Here is a 23,687-nt window from a genome sequence, read left to right on the forward strand (position 1 = left end):
GTGTAAAAGATGAGAGAGAAATATTATTGATAATTACTCTTAACTTTATACAAAAGACTCAATACTAATCCCTATTTATAGGATACATAGATTCTTCACATATTAAAAAAAAATCTTGATAATAATAACTATAATCAATTCTAATACTAAGAAATAATTTAAGATACTCTAAATTAATATAAATGATATTATAAAATATTTTATAATATTCTAACACACACCCTCAAGATGAAGCTTACTAAGAATCTTTTGGAAGTGGCAGTATCTATTAACACGAGAATCTTCTAACACACACCCTCTAAATTAATATAAATCTGTGGGAAGTGCCACTATCTATTAACATGAGAATCTTTTGTTCCCACGACTCTCGCCACATCATAAAAGATTTTTTTTGTAGTAATTCCTGGGAAACTATACAAATCCATACTTTCAATTTGTGCTTCCCATACAATTTATTCCTTCTCGGATACCTCCGAATATTCAGTGTCACTGCTCTCCTCTATCACTAGCATGCGAAATGTTTATTCTTGCATACATTATTTGCAGAGAATTTCTAATCACAAGTTAAACACAGTCTTTTCCTTCTTTTTCCATAATTTCATCACTAGATAAAGACTTTTTGGTGGAATTCTTGCATCCTTTATGTTCTCATGCTGCACTTTTTGATTGATCTCCATTGACAGAATTAGTTTGTTTGCTGCCTGGTTCAGCACTCCAATTTCTGAACACACTAGATTTGTTAAAATTCTGATATTTTTTTCCTACATACCCTCCAAATTTGCCCAGACCCAATTTCTCCTCGGCCAGCAGAGCCACGTCCATCATTTCTGCCAAATCTTTGGGTCTTGGTAGCCTCACTTCATCCCAAATCATCCCTCAATCCATTAGAAAACATTCCTAAGATGAGTTTTGATCTTGGATCTTCAAATGCCCGGAAAGAGCTTTAAAACTCCTTCGAAATTCTCTCACTGTGCCTTCTTCTTTCAGTCCCAAAATAACCTCCACCACATTCAAAACCACTGTGGATTGAAACCTTCTAAGCATGGCATTCTTGAAATCATGCCAATCAGGCGCTAAAGTGTTTGTCGCCTCCCACCACTGCATCCATGCAAGGGCTTCTACCTCCACCGCCATCAACGCAACTTCCAACTTATCCTCCTCAGGCAGTTGCCTAAATCGAAATAACGCTCAATTCTTCCAATCCAACCAGTTGCATTTTCGCCACTTAAAAGCGGCAATTACACCTTGTGATGCCTTATTTCTGATCCTCTATGAATGTATTTACTCACAGTTCCAAGTCCGCCATCCGCATCCCCAAAATTGCTTCCTCCTCCACCGCTCCATGTTTTGGAGTTTCAAGTCGTTGTTGGGTCCCCAAAATGAGTGTCTTCATTGCTTCAAGAATATTTGTCTTCATCGTATCCATTATCGTTCCATTTCCTCAGGTCGCTATTCCATTATGGTTGAGTTTATTCCATTGTGGTTGAGTTTTTGGTCTTGCGCACGATGAATTACTCCCAAGATGGTGTTGCTCTGATGCCAGTTGAACTTTCAATTGGTATGAAGGAAGAAGATAAGAATCCTAAAAGAATTCAGAGTATACAATAAACTGACTGATTCGAGAAAGCCACTCTCCAATTACAATTGAGTTCAAAAACTGACTCTCCCTTCCCTCCAATTACTATTTATAGTTCGGTTCTACTAACAGAACTTTTTACGGTTCCAATTACTATAACTAATTCTGTTTTACTAACAGAATTAGTTACTCATCAGCTACAACTGTATTAGTTCTAGTCACAAGCTTAATTCTCACTTTTTCCTACATACACCCTACTAACAGTTGGTCTACTAACAAGGAGTCTCTGACTTTGGACATGTGATCCCTTCATTGTAGAGCTTCTATGCTCATCATTTCTATTGAATAATATACATATTTCATCATCAATCTGGATTTGTGAAATCTATCAATGACCAACTTATCAATTCCATTTATATTGGCAATAATGCTCTTCTTTGGTCAATATTTGATCCCAAACGACATTAACTCGTGTGTGCATGTGAGAGGAAGAGATGAGATTTGAGAAACATACCATATGTAGAATAATTCACTTTCTTGAATTTCTTGAACACTTCCCAACAGCTCCACTAGCAAAAAAACCTCCAATGCACAAAATCCTCGTGGAACCAGAGGTCTGATTATTCTGACACCACTTGAGAAAATCCTCGTAGCTTGGCGTAGGGCTCTGAAGAGAAGGTAAAGTTTGCATAGTATTTGGATTATCAATTTGAGCTGCATTTACTTGGCGTGGAGGTCTGCCATGTAACTTCCAGCAACGGTCGATAGTATGTCCGAGCCGGTTACAATGGTCACACTTGGGTCGAGGTTTGGAGTTGGATGACCCTCCTCGAAGGCGATTCTGATTGTTGCCGAGAGATGCAAGGGCAGCAGTGTCACCTGGTGTCGGAGCAACAATAGATGGAGGGGAAACCGGACCAAATGCATGAGGTGTGGCCAAGCGCAACAGTTGTTCACTAACTGCATCGTAGTTAGGAACAATAGTACCTGATAAAATCTAATTACGAACGGACTCGAGTTCTGGTGGTAGTCCCTTAAGTGCCATGACCATGAAAAATTTACTCTGTTGTTCAGAATGAGTTGTTGCATCTTTTGCATAAGGCATGAGAGTTGCGAAACTCGCTTTCAAGGCATCAAGCTTACTCAGATAGGCTTGCATATCCATATTTTGCAACTTCAGTGTGTCTAGTTTGAGGATGACGCTGTATAGACAATGAACGTCGTTGGAGAAGACTTTCTTAGCCTTTTCCCAAACCTCATTGCAAGTGGAGAAGGCTTGATATTGCGCTTGGAGGTTGGGTGCGATGGAAAACCATAACACAGTACAGAGAGAGGCATCCGTTTTCTTCCATTTAGCGAGTTTTGCGGCGGTAACATCAACCAATTTTGTGGTTAGGTGATCTTCATATCCCTGACCATGAAACCACATATCGACAGCACGAGCCCATACGTTGTAGTTGGCTGATCCGGTTAGTTTTTCACATGGGATAAGCGGAACTTTAGTAAACGAGATGGAATCAACATCTCTCATGGCTTAAAGAAACAAAATCGGGCCTAACTCAACCCTACAAAACCGGTTAGTAGAGTAAGGACTGCCCCCACTTACAAACACATGTTCAATATATTGTCTTTGATGTGGGACTCTTAACACACCCCCTCACGCCCAGGACTGGACTTCTGGAGCGTGGAAATAAATGGTGGGTGGCCCGATAGCGGAAACCATAGTAGGTGGCCCACCGGATCTTAAACGAGGCTCTGATACCATATTAAATTAGGAGAGACTAAGAGACATTTAGGTTAAACCGTGTGTTTTAAAAGCACTACGGAGACTTTATTATATAGAGAGAGAGATTACAACTAATTACATGATATAGTCGATGTGGGACTATTCTATATACAAATATTCTAACACTATGTATTTACAAATATCAACAGGTGGCATAGTGCCAATCTAGGTGTTTGTCGACCTTGTCGTGTGTGGAACTAGTAAACTTTAAGGTCTAGTCTTTGAGTTTAATTTTTAAATTTCCTGTGCCAATGTGGGTGGGAGAGTACCCATAAACATTAAATTTTATGGTTAATTATTAGTATCAAAACCAGTAAGTTCGATATCCATCATGGATAAATTTTGCAGTACCCATGGCCATCCTTACTCATCTACCTTCTACTATTTACTATTTTATGCTTAGTCCATACTCTTATTAACCACCCAATCAATTAACTGTTTTAGCTTATACTCTATCAGAGCCAATTAGCATTATACAAAAAAAACTGCATGTTAAATTTCATTCAAAAATTGAAAGGAAAAAAAAAACTAGATAATGGTATTTAGAATGGATAGTCAACCACCACCCCAACTAACCTGAGACATTGGAAATACAGGAGAAGTATAAGGTATGCCATGCCTAGTGGGGTCACTTGCCCAGCTCAATCTAAATTGGATAGCTTTAGCTGAATATATAGGGAAGCCTTCATTAAAATAATCTGACAAGAAATACAAATTCTATGTCAGCAGAAGCAAAAGTTTGGAAACATCAGCATAACTTATTTTTCCGTTCAAATTGATATACACAATACATCAGCATATCTACAGGGCAAACCTTGGAATGCTTGGACATGAATCTCTGTGACAAGACATATCTTGGAATGTAGCCGATAAAGCAAAGTCTCGGTAACAGAAGGATCGCTTAGCCCTATACTTGACCAATATGATGGCTCATGTTCAGTAATATCCCTAGGCTCCAACGTATTTCTAAGGCGTTCTCTTATGTTATCATTTGTGCTGGATGCACAGATGGCTTGTGAGATGCAGTTGTTCATAGGAATTAGACCAAAAGCTAGGAGTGCATAGACTCTATGATTTTGATAGAAACAGGGTGCAGAATGTGGGCTTTGATTATGGGCCTAAGCCAAGGGTGTGGAAGGTTTATAAGAGGAAAAAGACAAAAGGAAAGGGGAATGATGACGTGGTTAAGAATGTATGAGTGGCATGAGGAAAAGGTTATATAAGGAGTGAGTGGAGGCAGAGATGGGTAGCCAAGAATTCTGTTATGATTTTGTGGGGTCACCTCTAGGTGATTTGGGCAGAGGCATACGTGCTTCTTAGGGCTGGTATTCCACTACCAGTTTGTTGCATCTTTTCTCTTTCCCAAATACATGTAATTGTGAATCCTTCATTGAATACAATTGCATTGCTGTTATCCTTTCTCTTCTTTTTCTTTCTCAAAATCATATTAGCTGTTATATTATCCTATCAATTGGTCCGACCTGCCGGATCAAATCACACTGCCAACGAAGGTTGTAGATGCCAAGGAAACCTAAGATGGGCGATCGGATTGACGCTTTGGAGGCACAGGTAGGGAATGTAACGACGACGCTGCAAGAGCTTGCGCTACAAATGCAGAACCACGCTCAACAAATGCAACAACAGAGCCTGATTCTGACGGAGCTGAGTAAGCAGGTGGGAAAAAAGGTAGTGACTCAGGAGGAGAACTCTGAGGGTAACTCATCACAGAGTGAGTCTCGCCTTGCAGGGAAGAAGGTGAAGCTTCCGCTGTTTGAAGGTGACGACCCGGTGGCGTGGATCACACGTGCTGAGATCTATTTCGATGTGCAAAACACATCTGATGATATGCGTGTGAAATTAGCGCGTTTAAGCATGGAAGGGGCAACCATCCATTGGTTCAACCTTTTGAAGGAAACAGAAGATGAGTTATCATGGGAGAAGTTGAAACGGGCGCTTATCGCACGATACGGAGGAAGAAGGTTGGAGAATCCGTTTGAAGAATTGTCTACTCTTAGACAGAAGGGAAGTGTGGAAGAGTTCGTGGAAGCATTCGAGTTGTTGTCGTCGCAGGTGGGAAGACTCTCGGAAGAACAATACCTGGGATATTTCATGAGTGGTCTGAAACCGCAGATTAGGAGGAGAGTTCGAACCTTGAATCCTCAAAATCGTATGCAGATGATGAGGATTGCGAAAGACGTGGAAGACGAATTGAAGGAGGAAGATGACGATGACGAGCGGGTGGGTCAAACCCGGGGCAGAAAACGGGTTCCAGCGGATCTAATGCAAATCACACTTCGTCATTCGCATCAACAGCTCGCAAGAGTGAGAACGACCACCGTTCTGGGTCGTCGGAGAGATGGAAGGGTGTACGAAGCTTGCACAATGATGAGATGGCGGAAAGAAGGGCAAAGGGGTTATGCTTCAAGTGTGGAGGCAAGTATCATCCTACCCAACACAAGTGCCCTGAGAGAACCTTGCGGGTTCTGATCTTGGGTGAGGGAGAAGAGATGAACGAGGAAGGGGAAATCGTGACGATGGAAGAGGTGGCAAAGGAAAGTGAAGAGGAAATCGAAGTTGAATGTAAGTTGATGGGAGTTCTGGGGAGTATGGGGGAGCACCATACTATGAAGGTTGAAGGTAAAATTGAGAACGTAGATTTGTTGGTGTTGATTGATAGTGGGGCAAGTCATAATTTCATTTCACCTAAAGTAACTACTGCTTTAGGGCTTAATGTCACTCCTGTAACTGCAAAAAATATTAAGTTGGGTGATGGTCACATGGTCATAACAAAAGGGGTGTGCAAAGGGGTTAGTATGAAGATGGGAGAGATAGAGATTATTATTGATGCTTTGGTGTTGGAGTTAGGGGGGTCGGACATGGTGTTGGGTGTTTCTTGGCTGAGTACTTTAGGGAAAGTGGTAATGGATTGGAAAACATTGACGATGCAATTTTTCCATGGAAATCAGTTGGTAAAGCTTCAAGGGCAGGGAAATAGGAATGTGAGGCAGTGGTATCTGAACACTTTCCTAGAAAACATTCACAACAGGGCAGGAACAGATTGGTGGTGGTCACAGTTTCAGGCGATAGAAGCAGAGGATTCTGCAGTCTCACATGGAGTGAATGATGTATTGAAGGAGTTTCCTGAGGTGTTTACAGATCAGATTCGACTACCTCCTGAGAGGACACAGGTGCATCGGATTCAATTGTATCCGGAGCATGGTCCTATCAATGTTAGGCCATATAAATATCCTCATCATCAGAAAGAAGAGATTGAGAAGCAAGTGGGTGAATTGTTGGAGGCAGGAATCATCAGACCAAGCATGAGCGCTTATTCTAGCCCCGTGATATTGGTCAAAAAGAAAGACAAGAGCTGGAGGATGTGTGTGGATTATAGGGCTCTCAACAAAGCTACAGTACCAGATAAGTATCCCATTCCCATAGTAGACGAGTTGTTAGATGGGCTGTATGGGGCTACTATGTTTTCCAAGATCGATTTAAAATCGGGGTATCACCAAATTAGGGTACTTGAGAGTGACGTTCCGAAAACAGCTTTTAGAACTCACAATGGTCACTATGAGTACTTAGTCATGCCCTTTGGACTGATGAATGCCCCGGCTACCTTCCAAGCCACCATGAATGATCTTTTTAGACCATATTTGAGAAAATTTGTTTTGGTTTTCTTCGATGACATCCTAATATATAGCAAGGACATTAATGAACACCAACAACATTTGAAGCTGGTATTATCGAGCCTAGCAGCCCATTGCTTTGTGGCAAATCAATCAAAGTGCAAGTTTGGCTGTACTCAGATTGACTACCTTGGACATATAATTTCAGGAGAAGGAGTTGCCGTAGATCCGGAGAAGGTGAGGTGTATCCTTGATTGGCCTGAACCAAAAAATGTGAAGGGAGTGCGCGGATTTTTAGGTCTCACGGGATACTACCGAAAATTCGTTAAGGACTATGGCAAGATAGCAAAACCCCTCACGGAATTGACTAAGAAGGACAATTTTAATTGGGGAATGGAGGCCACTAAGGCTTTCAATGACCTGAAGAGAATTATGACATCTCCTCCTGTCTTGATGCTTCCTAATTTTGAGTTACCTTTTGAAGTGGAGTGTGATGCTGCGGGCAGAGGTATAGGGGTTGTTTTAATGCAGCAGAGACAACCTGTAGCTTTCTTCAGCAAGGCATTATCTGAGGGCAATTTGGTAAAATCGGTATATGAAAAGGAATTGATGGCCTTAGTCTTATGCATTCAACATTGGAGACATTACTTGTTGGGCAGGGAGTTTGTAGTTTATACAGATCACAAGAGCCTGAAGCATTTTCTACAGCAGAGAATCTCCTCTCCTGATCAACAATGTTGGCTTGCCAAATTGTTGGGCTATCAATTTGAAGTTAGATACAAACCAGGGACGGAAAATAGGGCAGCAGATGCCTTATCCAGATGCTATGATGAGGGAGAATTTAACACCATCATTTCTTATCCTATGTGGGCCGAAAGGCAGAAATTGTTGGAGGAGATAGCCAATGATCCATATATTCAAAGATTGATAACCGAAGTACGAGAGAAACCAGATGGCAGACCTGGGTTTTATGAGAAACAGGGAGTTTTATTGTATCATGGGAGGTTGGTGATTTCACCAACATCACCTTCAATACCTTGGTTGCTGGAAGAATTCCACAATACCCCAGTTGGAGGACATTCAGGTTTTCTGAGAACATACAGGAGGCTGGCTGATACTTTATATTTGGTAGGGATGCAGAAAAGTGTAAGAGATTATGTGAGGTCATGTGATGTGTGTCAGAGACAGAAGTACAGTGCTACTACTCCTAGAGGACTGTTACAACCACTGCCCGTACCTAATGCAGTTTGGGAGGATCTTTCTTTAGACTTCATCACTGGTTTGCCTAAGTCTAAAGGATATGAAGCTGTGTTGGTGGTGGTGGACAGATTGTCCAAATACAGCCATTTTATTTTGCTAAAACACCCTTACACTGCAAAATCCATAGCTGAGTTATTCGTCAAAGAGGTGGTGAGATTACATGGAATTCCGAATTCCCTAATCAGTGACAGAGACCCTATTTTTATTAGCCATTTTTGGGTGGAACTATTTAAAATGCAAGGAACCAAACTTAAGATGAGTTCATCGTACCATCCCGAAACCGACGGTCAGACGGAAGTAGTCAATAGGTGTTTGGAGAGTTACTTGAGGTGTTTTGCTTCTGACCATCCCAAGACGTGGTCGTATTGGATACCGTGGGCTGAATTTTGGTACAACACAACTTATCATATCTCTATTGGGAAGTCCCCTTTTGAGGTGGTGTATGGGAGGCAGCCACCTACTCTACTGAAGTTCTTAACTAATGAAACGAAAGTAGCTGCTGTGGCACTTGAGTTAAGAGAGAGATGAAGCCTTGAAGCAACTCAAGCTGCATCTGTTGAAAGCTCAAGAGCAGATGGCAAGGTATGCCAACAAAAGAAGAAGAGATTTATGTTTTGACGTTGGAGAATGGGTTTTCTTAAAACTCAGGCCTCATAGGCAGCAATCGGTAGTGAAAAGAATTAATCAGAAATTGGCTGCTAGATTCTATGGCCCTTTTCAGGTGGAAGAGAAAATTGGAGAAGTCACATACAAGTTGAAACTTCCAGCCGAGTCAAAAATCCATCCTGTGTTCCATGTATCTTTAATCAAAAGAGCAGTAGGAAACTATGAGGTACAAGGAGAACTGCCTAGAGAATTGGAGATAAATGAGGCTGCTGATGCGTATCCAGATAAGATTGTGGGTTCTAGAACTGTTTTGCAAGGCGATACTGAAGTGCAGCAGAGCTTGGTCCAATGGAAGAACCGGTCCATTGATGATGTGACATGGGAAGACAATGAACTTCTAATTGGGCAATTTCCTGAATTCTGCCTTGAGGACAAGGTTGTTTCTAAGGAGGTGGGAGTTGATAGAAATAGGGTGCAGAATATGGGCTTTGATTATGGGCCTAAGCCAAGGGTGTGGAAGGTTTATAAGAGGAAAAAGACAAAAGGAAAGGGGAATGATGACGTGGTTAAGAATGTATGAGTGGCATGAGAAAAAGGTTATATAAGGAGTGAGTGGAGGCAGAGATGGGTAGCCAAGAATTCTGTTATGATTTTGTGGGGTCACCTCTAGGTGATTTGGGCAGAGGCATACATGCTTCTTAGGGCTGGTATTCCACTACCAGTTTGTTGCATCTTTTCTCTTTCCCAAATACATGTAATTGTGAATCCTTCATTGAATACAATTGCATTGCTGTTATCCTTTCTCTTCTTTTTCTTTCTCAAAATCATATTAACTGTTATATTATCCTATCAGATTTCTATTAAGACGCTCCCGTTTTTCTGAATAATACCCCAGCTTGTTGCCATCAACTTCAAACAAGTTGTCAACCTCAATGCTTCCAACAACACCAGATATTTCAGGAATCATTATCAAGCAAAGTTGCTTGCAGAGGCCATTTTCAATAACTACAAAATATTTAGATTTCATATTATTACTATTTGAACAGCAAAATAAAGCCAGAGAATATTGAGCTACTCACTACATTAGAGAAACAAGTGAAATAAAATATACAGGACAATTTAGCATTAGAGAAGTTCACTTTCAGAAGCATGCCATTAAAATTCACAAACTTAATATAGCATACATAAAACCCTTCCAAATGAATAAGCATTTAAACAAATAAAGATACACATGATAAAGTCCTAGCACTGCAAGAGCTTACCAAAATCATTCCAAGAAGTAGAAACAGCAGATGCACGAATAAGATCACGAGAACTATCCAAATAGGAGAAAACTTTAAGTGACACGTCATGTCCGAGCCATTGGATTAAGTCCAAATTGGTTTTCACTTTCGACATATTCTCAAGTATAAGATCCTGATTGGAAGCAAAAGTGGTCATTCAATAACTGCAGAACAGCTAAGGCTCAGTGCCAGCGGTGACACTCACTCAAACAAGAATTGAAGAATTTAACATGGTCAAGGTCAGATTATTAGAGAAAACCCAAAGCATGCTTTAAGACTAATTGCTATTACAGTGGAAGGAAAGAAGTAGATAGGACCTAGCAGCATGTGAAATGTAAAACTTATAATTAAATAACTCTTATATGGTTTTCATCATGCATTATAGAAAATTTTCATCATTTGAGCAACTCGAAGGCATTATACCAAGCAAGTAAAAGAACTTAAATATTGGATAATAAGAATAGTAACCTTAAATAATGAGAAGAGTAATATTTTCCTCTAATAGAAGGTTGACTGCCTCAAACTTTGTTATATCGTAACGGCTGCAACAGATACACCACACAGATAATCAAAATTTGACACAATTAGAGATTTATGTAGGAGTGTTTTACCAAGTCAAAATGATAACTTAGCATTGTAGAGATTTATAAACTGGTTGTGTTGTGTAAGTACAATATGGGTAATGTATCATGCTTATTTGTGAGAGGAATCATATTTATGTTCATCCAATTTTAAGTTAACCCACTTTGAATTTGTAGTTTCCAGTTTTAGGTGAAATTTGTCATGAACTTTATTGAGTATCAATCATAAAAGAAGTGGTCATTTATTTTCAAGTATGTGGTCATTTATGCTAATTATTTTCAAGTATGTGGTCATTTATTTAACTTCAATGAATCATCAAATACATGCATTTATTTAATTTGGAAATGCATAAAAGACATACATGATGTTCTACAATCCTTGTTAACGAGATATTGTGAGGTTGTGACTTGATTAATCAGCTAAATTAATGATTTGTTGTTCCTGCAACAAGTTAAAAAAATGATTGCTATCACTAGGAAAGAAATAGAACAAACGAATTCATTCACATACTTCACTATAAAGACCAATTTCAATGTTAAAAACCCTAAACCTTGATCAACAACTTCATCACTGATCTTGACGTGTTGCAGCAGCGAGTGGTTCAGCAGCGGCTAAAGGATTAACTTGATATGAAAATGCAAGCTGCCACAAATCGACCAAAGCCCTCTTCACCACGACCACTTGTCTTCTTACTATCCTAAAACATGAATAGTGACTATATTCAGAAAAACGGAATCCCTTGAAGGAAATAGAGCAAATCCTGTTGAATTTGGTTTTGGTCTTACAAACCCATTCAACAAGTTTTGGTTAAAGTAAGGATAGTGCAGTGAGAAAACTATCATTTTATTATACAGTATAACTAGCCCCTTGGTGACCAAGAGTTCAACGAGAACAACTTAGAAGATCCCATTCACAATATAGCAGTTCATCTGTCATAGGTATGCACTAAAACACTTCCAAAATAACAGCCCACTAGTTGTACATAGAAGTTATGCATGAATTGAACAAGTTATTGGTATAAATTAAGTAAGGATGAGTTCCATATAAAGATTGTCCATTAGCCCTTAACACTAGTTAAAAAAAATCAGCATTTCCTAAAAGATTAGTAACATCAGCTCAGAAATGAAAAAACACCACCAAAACAGTAGAAAAATATAGATTACTTTAAACTCTAATGTGACAGGATATGGACATGACAAACAGCAATGTGAAATAGAGCCCAACGATTGTTCATTCGGTTGCCCTCTATTTTCATGGTTTGATCTACAATTATTTCTGAAATCATATTCTTGATAGTGTATGACAATATCTTCAAATAATTAATTAATCCCTAAGAGAAACCTAAAGAATTGCAGTAGAAAGAGAAACAGCCTTGTTTCAGAACATATATGATTTCAGTCAGGCAGGCAAGCAATGTTTACATCTAGGTTTCATTTGTCAAGGAACACTGGTTTCATTTAGGTTTCAAACATTCAGCTACCATAAATCACATTGTGACTTATGGGGTCCAGCTCCTGTTCAATCTTCAGGTGGCTACACCTATTTTCTGACCTGTGTTGATGCCTATTCTAGGTTTATTTGGGTCTTTCCCCTTAGACTAAAATCTGACACTCTCACCCCGTTTATTCAATTCAAAATCATGGTTGAACTTCAGTTTAATTGTAAAATTAAAGGTGTTCAGAGTGATGGGGGGGTGAGTTTAGACCTTTCACGAAATATCTCACTAAGTTAGGAATCATTCATAGGTTTACGTGTCCACATACCCATCATCAAAATGGTATTGTTGAAAGTAAACATCGTCACATTGTGGAAACTGGTTTAGCATTACTTGCTCAATCCACACTGCCCTTAAAATACTGGGATCACACCTTTGTTACAGCTGCCTATCTTATTAATAGGCTTCCTAATCTTACTCTTCATAACCATTCTCCTTATTCCAAACTTCTAAACAAAAATCCAGATTATACATGTCTTAGAGTGTTTGGCTGCGCATGTTTTCCTTTCCTTCGTCCCTATAATTCTCATAAACTTTAATATAGGTCTCAAGAGTGCATCTTTCTAGGGTACTCTACTATTCATAAAGGGTATACATGTCTTGCTTCTAATGGTCATATATACATTTCTAAGGATGTTCTTTTTCATGAATCTAAATTTCCTTACTCCACATTGTTTCCCTCTTCTTCTTCCAACAGCACTGCATCTTCCTCTCCCACTTCTTCCTCCTGGTTTATGCCAGCAGTTTCATCATCTCCTTTTCCTCTTCATCATATCGACCCTACTCCCTCTCCGTATCTTCCTTCTACACCTCCTGCCAATTCTACTGCTGACTCTAGTTCTTCTCACAGTCCATCAAATCCTCTTGTGACTCCTGACTTATCTAGCTCCCCTACAACACCCTCATTCACTTCAAATATTTCCCCTGGTCTTATTCTTTCAGATTTAGCTGAAGCCAGTACTATATCAACTCCATCCTCCCCTGACACCACATCTACTACTAAGTCTACTTCTGTTCCTCCTAACCCATCCCAATCTGTAATTAATCCTCATAATGTACATGCCATGCAAACTAGAGCCAAGAGCGTTATCACTCAACCTAGACTTAATCCTACACTTTTGCTCACTCACGTGGAGCCTACTTCAATTGGTCAGGCCTTGGCTGCTCCCCATTGGTTTAAGGCTATGAAATAAGAGTATCAGGCCCTTTTGAATAATCAGACCTGGACTTTAGTGTCACCATCTGGTTCTATAAAACCCATTGGTTGTAAATGGGTTTTTCGGATGAAGGAAAATCCAGATGGATCCATCAATAAATATAAGGCCAGACTTGTGGCCAAAGGGTTTCATGAGCAAGTCGGCAGTGACTTTACTGAAACTTTCTCACCAGTTGTGAAGCCTGTTACAGTTAGAATTGTTTTGACTCTTGCAGTTACACACAGGTGGACAATTCAGCAGATTGGTGTGAATAATGCTTTCCTCAATGGTACTCTTAAGGAGGAAGTTTATATGAAGCAACCTCCTAGGTTTGAGGCTTCTGATAAGACACTTGTCTGCAAATTAAACAAGGCTATCTATGGGCTTAATCAGGAACCCAGGGCATGGTTTGATAAACTTAAAAGTGCCTTACTACAACATGGGTTTTAGGCCAGCAGATGTGACCCCAGTCTATTTCTACTTCACACTAGGAGTCTCAATATTATGGTCTTGGTCTATGTTGATGATATAATCATCACTGGGAATTCTGCAACTTTCATTACTTTATTGACTAAGAAACTTAATGTTGCCTTCTCTCTTAAACAGTTGGGCAAGTTAGACTATTTCTTAGGAATTGAGGTCACTCACTTACAGAATGGTTCCCTGCTTCTCTCTCAAACCAAATATGTAAGTGATTTGTTAGCCAAAGTAAATATGTCTAATGCCAATGGAATGCCTACTCCAATGGTTTCTAGTTGCAAACTCTCCAAAGTTGGGTCTGATGTAGTGTCTGATCCTACTCTGTTTAGATATGTTGTTAGTGCTTTGCAATATGCTACATTGACAAGGCCCGAAATCTCATTTTCTGTGAATAAAGTCTGTCAGTTTTTGTCAAATCCATTGAAGGATCACTGGAAGGATGTAAAGAGGATATTGAGGTATCTAAGTGGCATTCTTCATCATGGTCTTATCATTCAGCCTGCATCAGTTCAACATCCTCTGTCTTTGCTTGGGTTCTGTGATGCTTATTGGGCATCAGATCCTGATGACAGAAGGTCTACATCGGGGGATTGTGTGTTCCTTGGTCCTAATATTGTGTCTTGGTGGTCTAAAAAGCAACAGTTGGTTGCCAGGTCAAGTGCAGAGGCAGAATACAGGAGTATGGCTCAACTTGCTGCAGAAATACTTTGGGTGCAGTCCCTTCTAAAAGAACTACAATGTGAGTTTCAAACTCCAAAGATTATGTGTGACAATCTCAATACAATCACACTTGCTCATAATCCTATTCTGCATAACAAGACTAAACATATGGAGTTGGATATCTTCTTTGTGAGAGAAAAGGTGCTCAACAAGAGTCTTGTTATGGCTCATGTTCCTGCTCGGGACCAGTGGGCAGATGCTTTAACTAAACCATTATCTACAATAAAATTTCTTCCTCTACGTGATAAGCTTAGGGTATTCAACAAGAAAAGCTTGATTGACACACCCTCCACTTCTAAGGGGGGACGATAGAGTAATGTATTAATTATCATTCTGTCTTATTCCAGTGTTGAACTGTAATAGTTAGTGACAACTGTAATAGTTAGTTACAGCATGTTGAGCTGTAATAGTTAGTGACAACTGTAATAGTGACAACTGTAATAGTTAGTTATACCATTCTTTCTATATAAGTATAGTCATTGTATCTCATTGTAACAATATGCAATATATGAAATTCTAACTGAATTCTAACTGACTTCTCAGATTCTATCATTGCGTTAGAGGATGTTAGCCTACTACAACATTAATGTAAAGAAACAAAAGACCACCAACAAAAGCGTATAAGTTGTCTTGACCGCTCGCAAGGTCATCGATGAAAAGCCTAAGAATAAACATCGCAGGAAAAGAGGAAATCTTCACAAACATGGTCATCATGAAGAAACATTCTTCAAAAATCTAGCTCTTCACCAAATATAGATTGATTGTTTGGGATTGTAGGGGAAATTGCACATTAACGAGTTGAAATCAATTTCTTTAAAAAAATCAGACCCTCTTATGATTAAAACACTGAAAAATATATGATAAAAAAAGTTGAAAATTTGCCAACCACCAAAACATGAATAACAGATAGCACCTCGGATAAACATTATAAAACTTAAGAAAATTATGCCATTTGAAAATTCAACAAGCCAAAGCAAAAAAAAACTCAACGATATAAATCCTGGCCATTATTTGTGATATAACAGAAGATGGCACCCAAATATGGTCGATGCAGCCGCAAACCTTGATTTCCCGAGGGCAATCACAATCAAGCTAAAAAAATTAAATGGAAATTTTGCACTGATTACCAAATCATGCTAATATATGGAAAAGAGACAAATCACGCTAATTTTGCACTGATTACCAAACCATGCTTGTATCAGTGTTATCAGATTGCGGGGCCATGGCCGCTATGGCTGATATAAATGGTGGTTTTGGGGCTCGCCGAATGGTAAAAATTGGCGATATTGCGGATTTTTCCGCCATAATCCGCTTAAACGGCACCACAAAGCAGCTTGTATAGCGGGATTTTGGCTCCCCGCCATGGACGGCACCATCCGCCATCGACAATACTAGGTTGAATTAAGAGAATATAAAGCCGCAATGTTGCGTGCGAAAACTGTGAACACACATACTCATAGGCATGGAAAAGGAATTACCTTTCAGCAAGAGAGTACAAATCTGTGATGACAGAAGAAACCCTAGAAAGTGAGAGAAAACAAAAGTATAGGAATGACAGGATTTAGAATTGTGGTTTCTTAAGAGTAAAACTCTTCTAGAAGGACAATTCACCCCTCACATAAAATATTTTAGAAATTTATTTCTCTATTTTCTTATGTACTTTTTTAGAAAAAATACCGTCGGTTGAGATATTCTTGTGTCAATCGTTTTATTTATCTATTTCTTTGATGTCTAGAGTATAATGTACACGGTGTATCGATGCACAATCGTGTAATTATCGTTGTATCTTAATTTTTGATTTTTTTTACTTACCAATAGGGCAAATATTGTCATCTATTAATCATTGTATGATCAAAGTTTTGTTCACTTCACTCCGCCCCTTTTCATAAATGGCTGGTCGCCTTAGTCTCCACTGATTTGTGCTTAGCTAGGTGTGGAAATTCTCATTGAAGTCATGGATCTCTCGAGTCATATTTATCATCACCGCCTTAGAAATTTTTTTTATAACCAATTCATTCTCTAAAGATTTCAAATAGCCAATTTATAAAGTGATGAAATTAATTTACCTAAAGGAAACAATCATGATCCACTCCCTTATCAAAGCCTTTCAACCTCATTACTGAACTTTAATCAATCATCAAACATCCTCATAGAAAATGTGTATGAAGTAACCCTGAAGAACACTGACAACTTACAACAACCCTAGATTAATTCATGTTACCCTAAAAAACAAAATAGCCAAAAAATCAAAATACAAGCAGAACTTTCATAAATTTTATGGCCACAAAATAAACCTAAAAATAGAAAATGAAGAGTGATACATGAAATCAAAGAAATCACATTCCATTCTGCTGTGCTCAATTTTGATTATCTCTAATCACTGATTCTTCTTTCTGCACAATTCCTCTTTCTCCATCTCTCACTATCAAAATTCCTTCCTCCGCTCTGTGTTGGCTGTGTTCGTTTAAAGAGGTGGGGCATTTATGGCATTAGAAGCACTTTCTTTTTCCAAAATAGAATTACAAAAATAACTAAATTTATATTTTATACCATATAAATCTATATTTTAAAATTTTCTATTTTAGAAAGATATTATATGACATTGATATCAAAGATGTTGATTTGTTAATTTTTTTTTAGAAATCGTGTGTCATTTGAGAAAGATATAGAATTTAACACGGTTGTGTGCTCGAAATTGGATTCGAGCTTAAAATCTTTAATTAAGTTAGAAGAAATCATTTATCATCTCATCCAAGTGTTTTGGGTTTTATATTGATTTTTTTAAGATATGATAGTATAAGAATAATAATCTTGTATTTATGGGTGACTACAATAATAGTAATGATATTGCATGCGATGCATATGATAAATCAAAACTCTTTAGGTGGTCATATGTGAGAAAGTTATACCTTGAATTAGTTGTACGTGTTCAAAAATATAGGTGTGTGTTCCTCTTGTTAGGGTAAGGGGACTCAAAACCCTTAGTCGGTATATCATGATTTGGCTTTTTTAGATGATGAAACATCTTTCTTATTTGTGTTATCATTCCAAATTTGAGAAATGAAAGTGGTCGTGCTTCTCCTTTTTAGGCTCTTTATTTTGAATCGTTGTTCTACTTTGATAATTTAATGTACCAAATCATCTACTTTTACATAATGATAAAGCTCCATTATGTCACTTATCTCACGATTTAGCCCACGAAGAAATATATCCATGGTTGCTTCATTATCTTCTACCGCATTGGATTTTATCTTTTCAACCTCCATCTTTTTGTAATATTCATCAACACATTCAGAACCTTGAGTGAGCCATTGTAATTTATTATGCAAATCTCTATTGTAATAGAAAGTCACAATTCATCCTCTCATAATTATTTTCATCTCCTCTCAAGTGTTGATGGTTGGTTCTTCATATTTTCTCCTTTCTTTGACAATTTGATCTCGCCACATCAAGGCATATTGCGTAAATTCAAGGTCAGTAACCTGCACTTTTTGAACATTAGTATAAGTGTTACAGGCAAAAAAAAATTCAATTTTTGTTTCTTACTCTTAATAAGTATCTAGATCATTTTTTCCTAGAAAGGTTGGCACTTTAATTTTTATATCACTCAATTTTTCTCTCTAGGCTTTCCAACTCTCCTTCTCCTTAATCATTCCTCCTCTGTAGTTTTTCTAATTGATCAATCCTAGCATGAATTTCCTCTGTTTGGTTAATCATCTCTCTCATTTTAGCTATGAGAACTTTCAACAATGATTTATTAGATTCTATTCGACGAGGCCTACCATCACGACATGAACTTGACATGGTTACTCAAAAAATAATAACAATAATAACTCTCATGTGTTTACACTCAAATTTTATTTTTTATAAGGCACATTTTTTCCTTTTTCTAGTAAATTGCTCATTTTAGTTCTTTAAAAAAAACTAAATTCTATCATACAAGAAAAACAAATTTCATATGGTAAATTCTCAAAAGGTTGAAAGTGAAATAAAAATAAAAATAAAACAAGAAAATAAAAGAGAACAAATAAGACAAATCAAATTAACATGAAAAATAAGAATGTGGCAACAAATAGAGAAGTGTGGATAATCACAAGCTTAAAACAACCAATTTTTTTTATGATTTTTGTTTTGTTTTTTTCTTCTTTGTTTTTTATATATATGATTCAATACAAACTACTCCCTTCATTTTAAAATGACTGTCATTTAATATTTCGGCACACATATTACGGAATGTAAAAGCGTTGTCATAAGACATAACACTTTTACTAAATTAACCTTATAAATATATTGAAAGTAGTGTATAGAATAATAATTAAAGGACATAATTAAAATATAACAATTATTTCTACATTAAAAAGTGAAAATGACATTTATTTTTAAACAAATATTATTTGCTAAAACAACTGTCACTTTGAAACAGAGGGAGTAATAAGAAAGGAAATTAAAATTTGCATTAATAAATGGTTTATATGACTTGTGCTTTTGATATCATTTGATGGTTAACCAATTTGTAATTCAGTCATTTTTCTCATACATTGATCAAGCTATGACACTTATGATTTTAATATTGTAAAATGGATTGAGGGAAAAATGTTATAAATTATTTGAGTTGGGACAAAGTTGAAGCAAATAAAAATATAAAAAGAAAATGATGGAAATGATAGAAATGGGGCGCCACACTCTTTCTATAAATTAGAAAGGATGATAAGGTTAAGTCAATATCACCACAAGAAACTTAATTTTTTGATAAGATCAAATTTTTGGTCCAATGAAGAACCAAAAGAGCAAAACTCTCAAAATCACACAATATATTTGTTTAACAAAATTCAATTTGGTTATCTATTCATGATTAACTCCTTATTTATTGGTAAATGATAGTTTTCTCAATTTACAATAGTAACTCATGAAATGCTCCAAATTCATCTCATTATTCTATCATTCATGGTTTGCGAGTGAAAGGTCGCACACTGAAAGATGGTGAAAAAATAGATATTCATTGCCTTGATGAATAATAACAACATATAATCACTTAGATCAATGTAGTCTTGTCTCTCTCTTTTCTCCTCCTTCAAAGTTTTGCCTTTTTCTTTTTTCAGTCCATTATTTATTTGAAAATATAAACCCACAAAATTTTAAAGTATTAAAAGCTTTAAAATATTTTAAAATACAAAAAAAAATGCTTAAATGCATTTTTGGTCTCCCTAATTTGGATGTTTTAAACTATGATTCCCTTATTACAAAACCTAACTTTCTTGTCCCTAAATTTTACTTTTTGTAGTCCATCTCTACTTTTACAAATGTATCCTACTTATTTATGAGGTGGTACCATGTCAGCATTTTTTCATATTTTTTTCTGAATAATTATATTTAAAACTATTTTAAATTTTAAAATTAATTAATTATTTTTTTTCATATTTTTTTGTGAGTAAATTAATAACTAAGTTAATTTAAATTTTCTTAGAAATTAATTAATTAAAAAATTTCAAAGAGTATTTTTGGGCCATGACCCCATATATCTATCTCAACCCAATTTATTAATTTACAAGTTTAAATATGTTTGACCTTTATAAACTCTATCATAACTTGCAAATAAATCAATGTGGGACTTACACTAGTTTCAGACTCGCCCAAGTCTAACTTACCTATTCATACCATGCAACAAAAATTGTCTTCTCAAAAGATATTGAAAAAGGTCTACCTTGATACTCTGAAAGAATTTACACGAGATCAATGTGGCCCCGACTGTGAGTAAAACTTGGAATACTTCAATATCATAAGTTATAAGATGCAAAATCACCCATATGCAATGAATAAAATTTTCATTCGCTTAACTAGGTCTGATGTGATGTACTCCATTTTTCTCCCCAGGTAGAATTCCCTCTGCAATAAAAAATTATGATTGAGAAGTTTCAAATAAATGGATGATTGTATTTTTAGTATTTTGGTTTTATGCAAATCAATTAAAGATAGGAAGTTGTATCATAGGCAGTTGGTTTTATGCAAAACAACTACGTGGATTTACTTATTAATATTCTAGTTTTATGCAATGCAATTAAGACATGATTCTTTCTTTGTGGATGCATATATTCTATTGAAAGTTATCGTTTTAAACACTAGATGTATCCATCACTCACATATTATGCATTAATAATGACAAATAAGAGTGTTGGTAGTTAAATGATAATTTTTCAATTCTCCTTGTTGCAGAACTCTTATTTGTCTACCTTGAATTACAATGCAGAATGCAATGATTAATAACATTGTGCATGTTACTACCAAGGTATGAATATGTTTGCCCCATATTTTATATTGCATGTTCTTCCCACTGTGTTGAATTGGTGTGGCTTATGGAGGATAGAGAGAACAAGATGATGACGTAAGGTTGGAATGAGATGATGAAATAGGTTGAAATCAGAGTTTTGTGCTTTTTCTCCATGGTCCCTTGTCTTTATGGCAGGAATAGATTTGCTACATGAACAAGAGAAGAAACCAGAGCATTTTCTACTCAGTAAGAGAGATGAAACAGAAACATGGTATCTCATTTGATAATGTAGTTAAGAACTGCATTTGGTAGTATAATGCATCGCTCACATCGATTTATTTGTAAATTATGTTAGAATTTATAAATGTCAAACATATTTGGACTAAATAACTTAGTGAATTGGGTTGATATAGATAAATGGGTTTGAAAAAATATCTTTGAAAATTTTTAGTTAACAAATTTCTAAGAAAATTTAAATTAATGTAATCATTAATTTATTTAGAAAATAAATAAATAAATAATAATTATTTAATTCTAAATTTTAAAATAGTTTTAAATATAATTTTCAAAAGAAGAAAAAATATGAAAGAATGTTGATATGACGCCACCAAAGTTGTGTCATCTCATTAATGAAGATGACACATAAGAAAATTGGATAGGGAACCATAAAAATTCAAAGGTCATTAAAATTAAGGGAACAAAGTAGCTAATTTTGTAATAGGGGGCCAATTATTTAAAACGCTCAAACTAGGGGGATCAAAAATTGCATTTAAATAAAAAAAAGCAAGCGTTGTTAGTGTTGGTGTAAGCCTTAGAGGTCAATACTTTTGGTACTTGTATCGAATTATTTATTAATAATATTTTTTTTTCTTTATTATGTTTGTTTAGTAAAGTCCCTAGACTAGATAGTCCGTTTAATGTATCAAGTGTGACTTAATCATGAGATCCCATTAAACATAAGGACACTATTCTTAAAGTATTTGTAGTCGAGCTTTGTTGTAAGTGGGATAACATTAAAGCATTAAGACTATTATGTATATAGACTGATGATCACATCTCATGGATCATGGATAAGGAGTTATCAAGTCTTAAACATAGGTATGAATATTTGGAGTAATATTTATACTGGACTGATCCGCTATAAGAATACCATATAGAATGTTATGCAAAGTTTTATAAGTTATTCTCATGGTGAAGTGGTGTATACCACCCTTTGACCTAAAACCACTATGGACCCTGGATGTAGAGTCGAGTGCTTTATTGATGATCAAACATTGTCCGTAACTGGATGACCATAAAGACAGTTGATGGATACTCCATGAACCATGCTGGGGAACATGAGTGACCTAGATGGAATTTTCTCATCCTACGTAACAGGGTAAATGTCTACGGGCCCAATATTGAATTGGACAAAGATAACACGGTCTATGCCTTGTGTTCAATATAGACATAGGGAGAAAAAGGTAATTATACACATAAGTATTATCACAAAAGGATTTGTCAGATCACATGACATGTTCGTATCTTGTGTAGCAGTGATATGTTGCTAGATACCGCTTACTGTTTATTATGTTAAATACGTGATTTAATATAATTGCTAATGTCGCGAAAACCTACAGGGTCACACACAAAAGGACGGATTGATGAGAGATAGAGTAAATAAAGAACACTGTAAGGTACTGTGCACTTAAGTGAATTGTAGAACATCATAAGGTATTGTGTACCTAAGTAGAATACGAAATATGGTAAGGTATCATGCGCTTAAGTGATTTTGGCATATCATAAGATATGGGCCACATACACTTAAGTGGGCTTTTTAGCTTGTAGCGCACATAAGTGGTTATATATAGAACCCTTGTGCAGAAGTATTTATGTAGTTGAAATTTCGTTTCTCTCTTTCTCTCTCACTCGAAGCCTTCATTCGTAGCAGCTAGCACTGAGATTGAAGGAATCCGTTCGTGTGGACCGAGGAGAGGTGTTGTCACCATTCATTGTTCGTGATCACTCCTTAGATCTGCATCAAAGGTTTCAATCACCACAAGAGGTAACGATTCTATAACTGATCATGCCCATTCGTAAGGATCACTAAAGGAGAAAATTTTAATTTCTACTGCATTTTGGATCGCTATTCTCCTTTAGTTGGATGCATATTTGACAAGTTAAGCTCTAACACATTTTATTACAACATGATAAATTAAGGCAAGATACCATTTTTGGTCCTCTAACTTTACCTCTGGATCCATTTTGGTCCCTCAATTTTAAAAGAGGCAAAGTTAATCCTTTAATTGTTCAAATAGCGCCACAAAAGTCTTTTCCATCCATTTGGCTAAAACGACATTTATTTATGTATGCGTGGCAGCTGAGGTGGCTTTGATATGTCACATTCTTCGTTTCCAACCTGCGATGTCGTCTTCTTCCTCCATTTCATGTTAGTTTTTTTGTCAAATCGAAATAGGGTTCCTCATTTGTAGAGTTCTCTACTGAAATTGCTCGTGGAAATTGAAGTAACCATCAACAATGAATTTTGGGCATTGTTCAAACCAATCTAATTAGAAGAGCTCTGGAAGTTTTAATTCTAATGTCTGCACATCCTGAAATCTCTGATGGAAACTCATATGTCATTGTGGAGACATGGTTGTTCTTCACAAGACATCAACTGTTGCAAATTTTGGGAAACAATTTTGGGGATGTCGATATTTTAAGATAAGAACGTATTTGGATTTTTTCTTCTTCACAGTGTGTTCAAATATAAACCATTTTCCATTTATACAGGGTTCAACGCAAGTTAGTTATGGATATTTTGATTGGT

General features: G+C 36.7%; 2 protein-coding genes across 2 annotated transcripts in view; one reads left to right on the forward strand and one right to left on the reverse strand.

The window, feature by feature from the left end:
* The window catches only part of LOC127104049 (uncharacterized), a 29,305-nt gene extending 12,205 nt beyond the window's left edge, over positions 1-17,100 (reverse strand). Inside the window, exons 1-8 of the mRNA XM_051041266.1 lie at positions 16,680-17,100; positions 11,273-11,419; positions 11,084-11,163; positions 10,609-10,682; positions 10,120-10,273; positions 9,711-9,862; positions 4,177-4,480; positions 3,939-4,060 (exon numbers count right to left, since the gene is read on the reverse strand). Coding sequence (XP_050897223.1) covers positions 3,939-4,060; positions 4,177-4,480; positions 9,711-9,862; positions 10,120-10,255 — 714 coding nt within the window. The 5' untranslated portion in view covers positions 10,256-10,273; positions 10,609-10,682; positions 11,084-11,163; positions 11,273-11,419; positions 16,680-17,100. The remainder of the gene's footprint in view (positions 1-3,938; positions 4,061-4,176; positions 4,481-9,710; positions 9,863-10,119; positions 10,274-10,608; positions 10,683-11,083; positions 11,164-11,272; positions 11,420-16,679) is intronic.
* LOC127104050 (flocculation protein FLO11) lies at positions 12,362-13,410 on the forward strand. The gene is made up of 2 exons (XM_051041267.1): positions 12,362-12,415; positions 12,850-13,410. The coding sequence occupies exons 1-2, from the start codon at positions 12,362-12,364 to the stop codon at positions 13,408-13,410; spliced, it is 615 nt and encodes a 204-aa protein (XP_050897224.1).
* Positions 17,101-23,687: the final 6,587 nt, after the last annotated feature.

Source organism: Lathyrus oleraceus, chromosome 7, assembly GCF_024323335.1.
Source record: "Lathyrus oleraceus cultivar Zhongwan6 chromosome 7, CAAS_Psat_ZW6_1.0, whole genome shotgun sequence".
Taxonomy (NCBI): domain Eukaryota; kingdom Viridiplantae; phylum Streptophyta; class Magnoliopsida; order Fabales; family Fabaceae; genus Lathyrus; species Lathyrus oleraceus.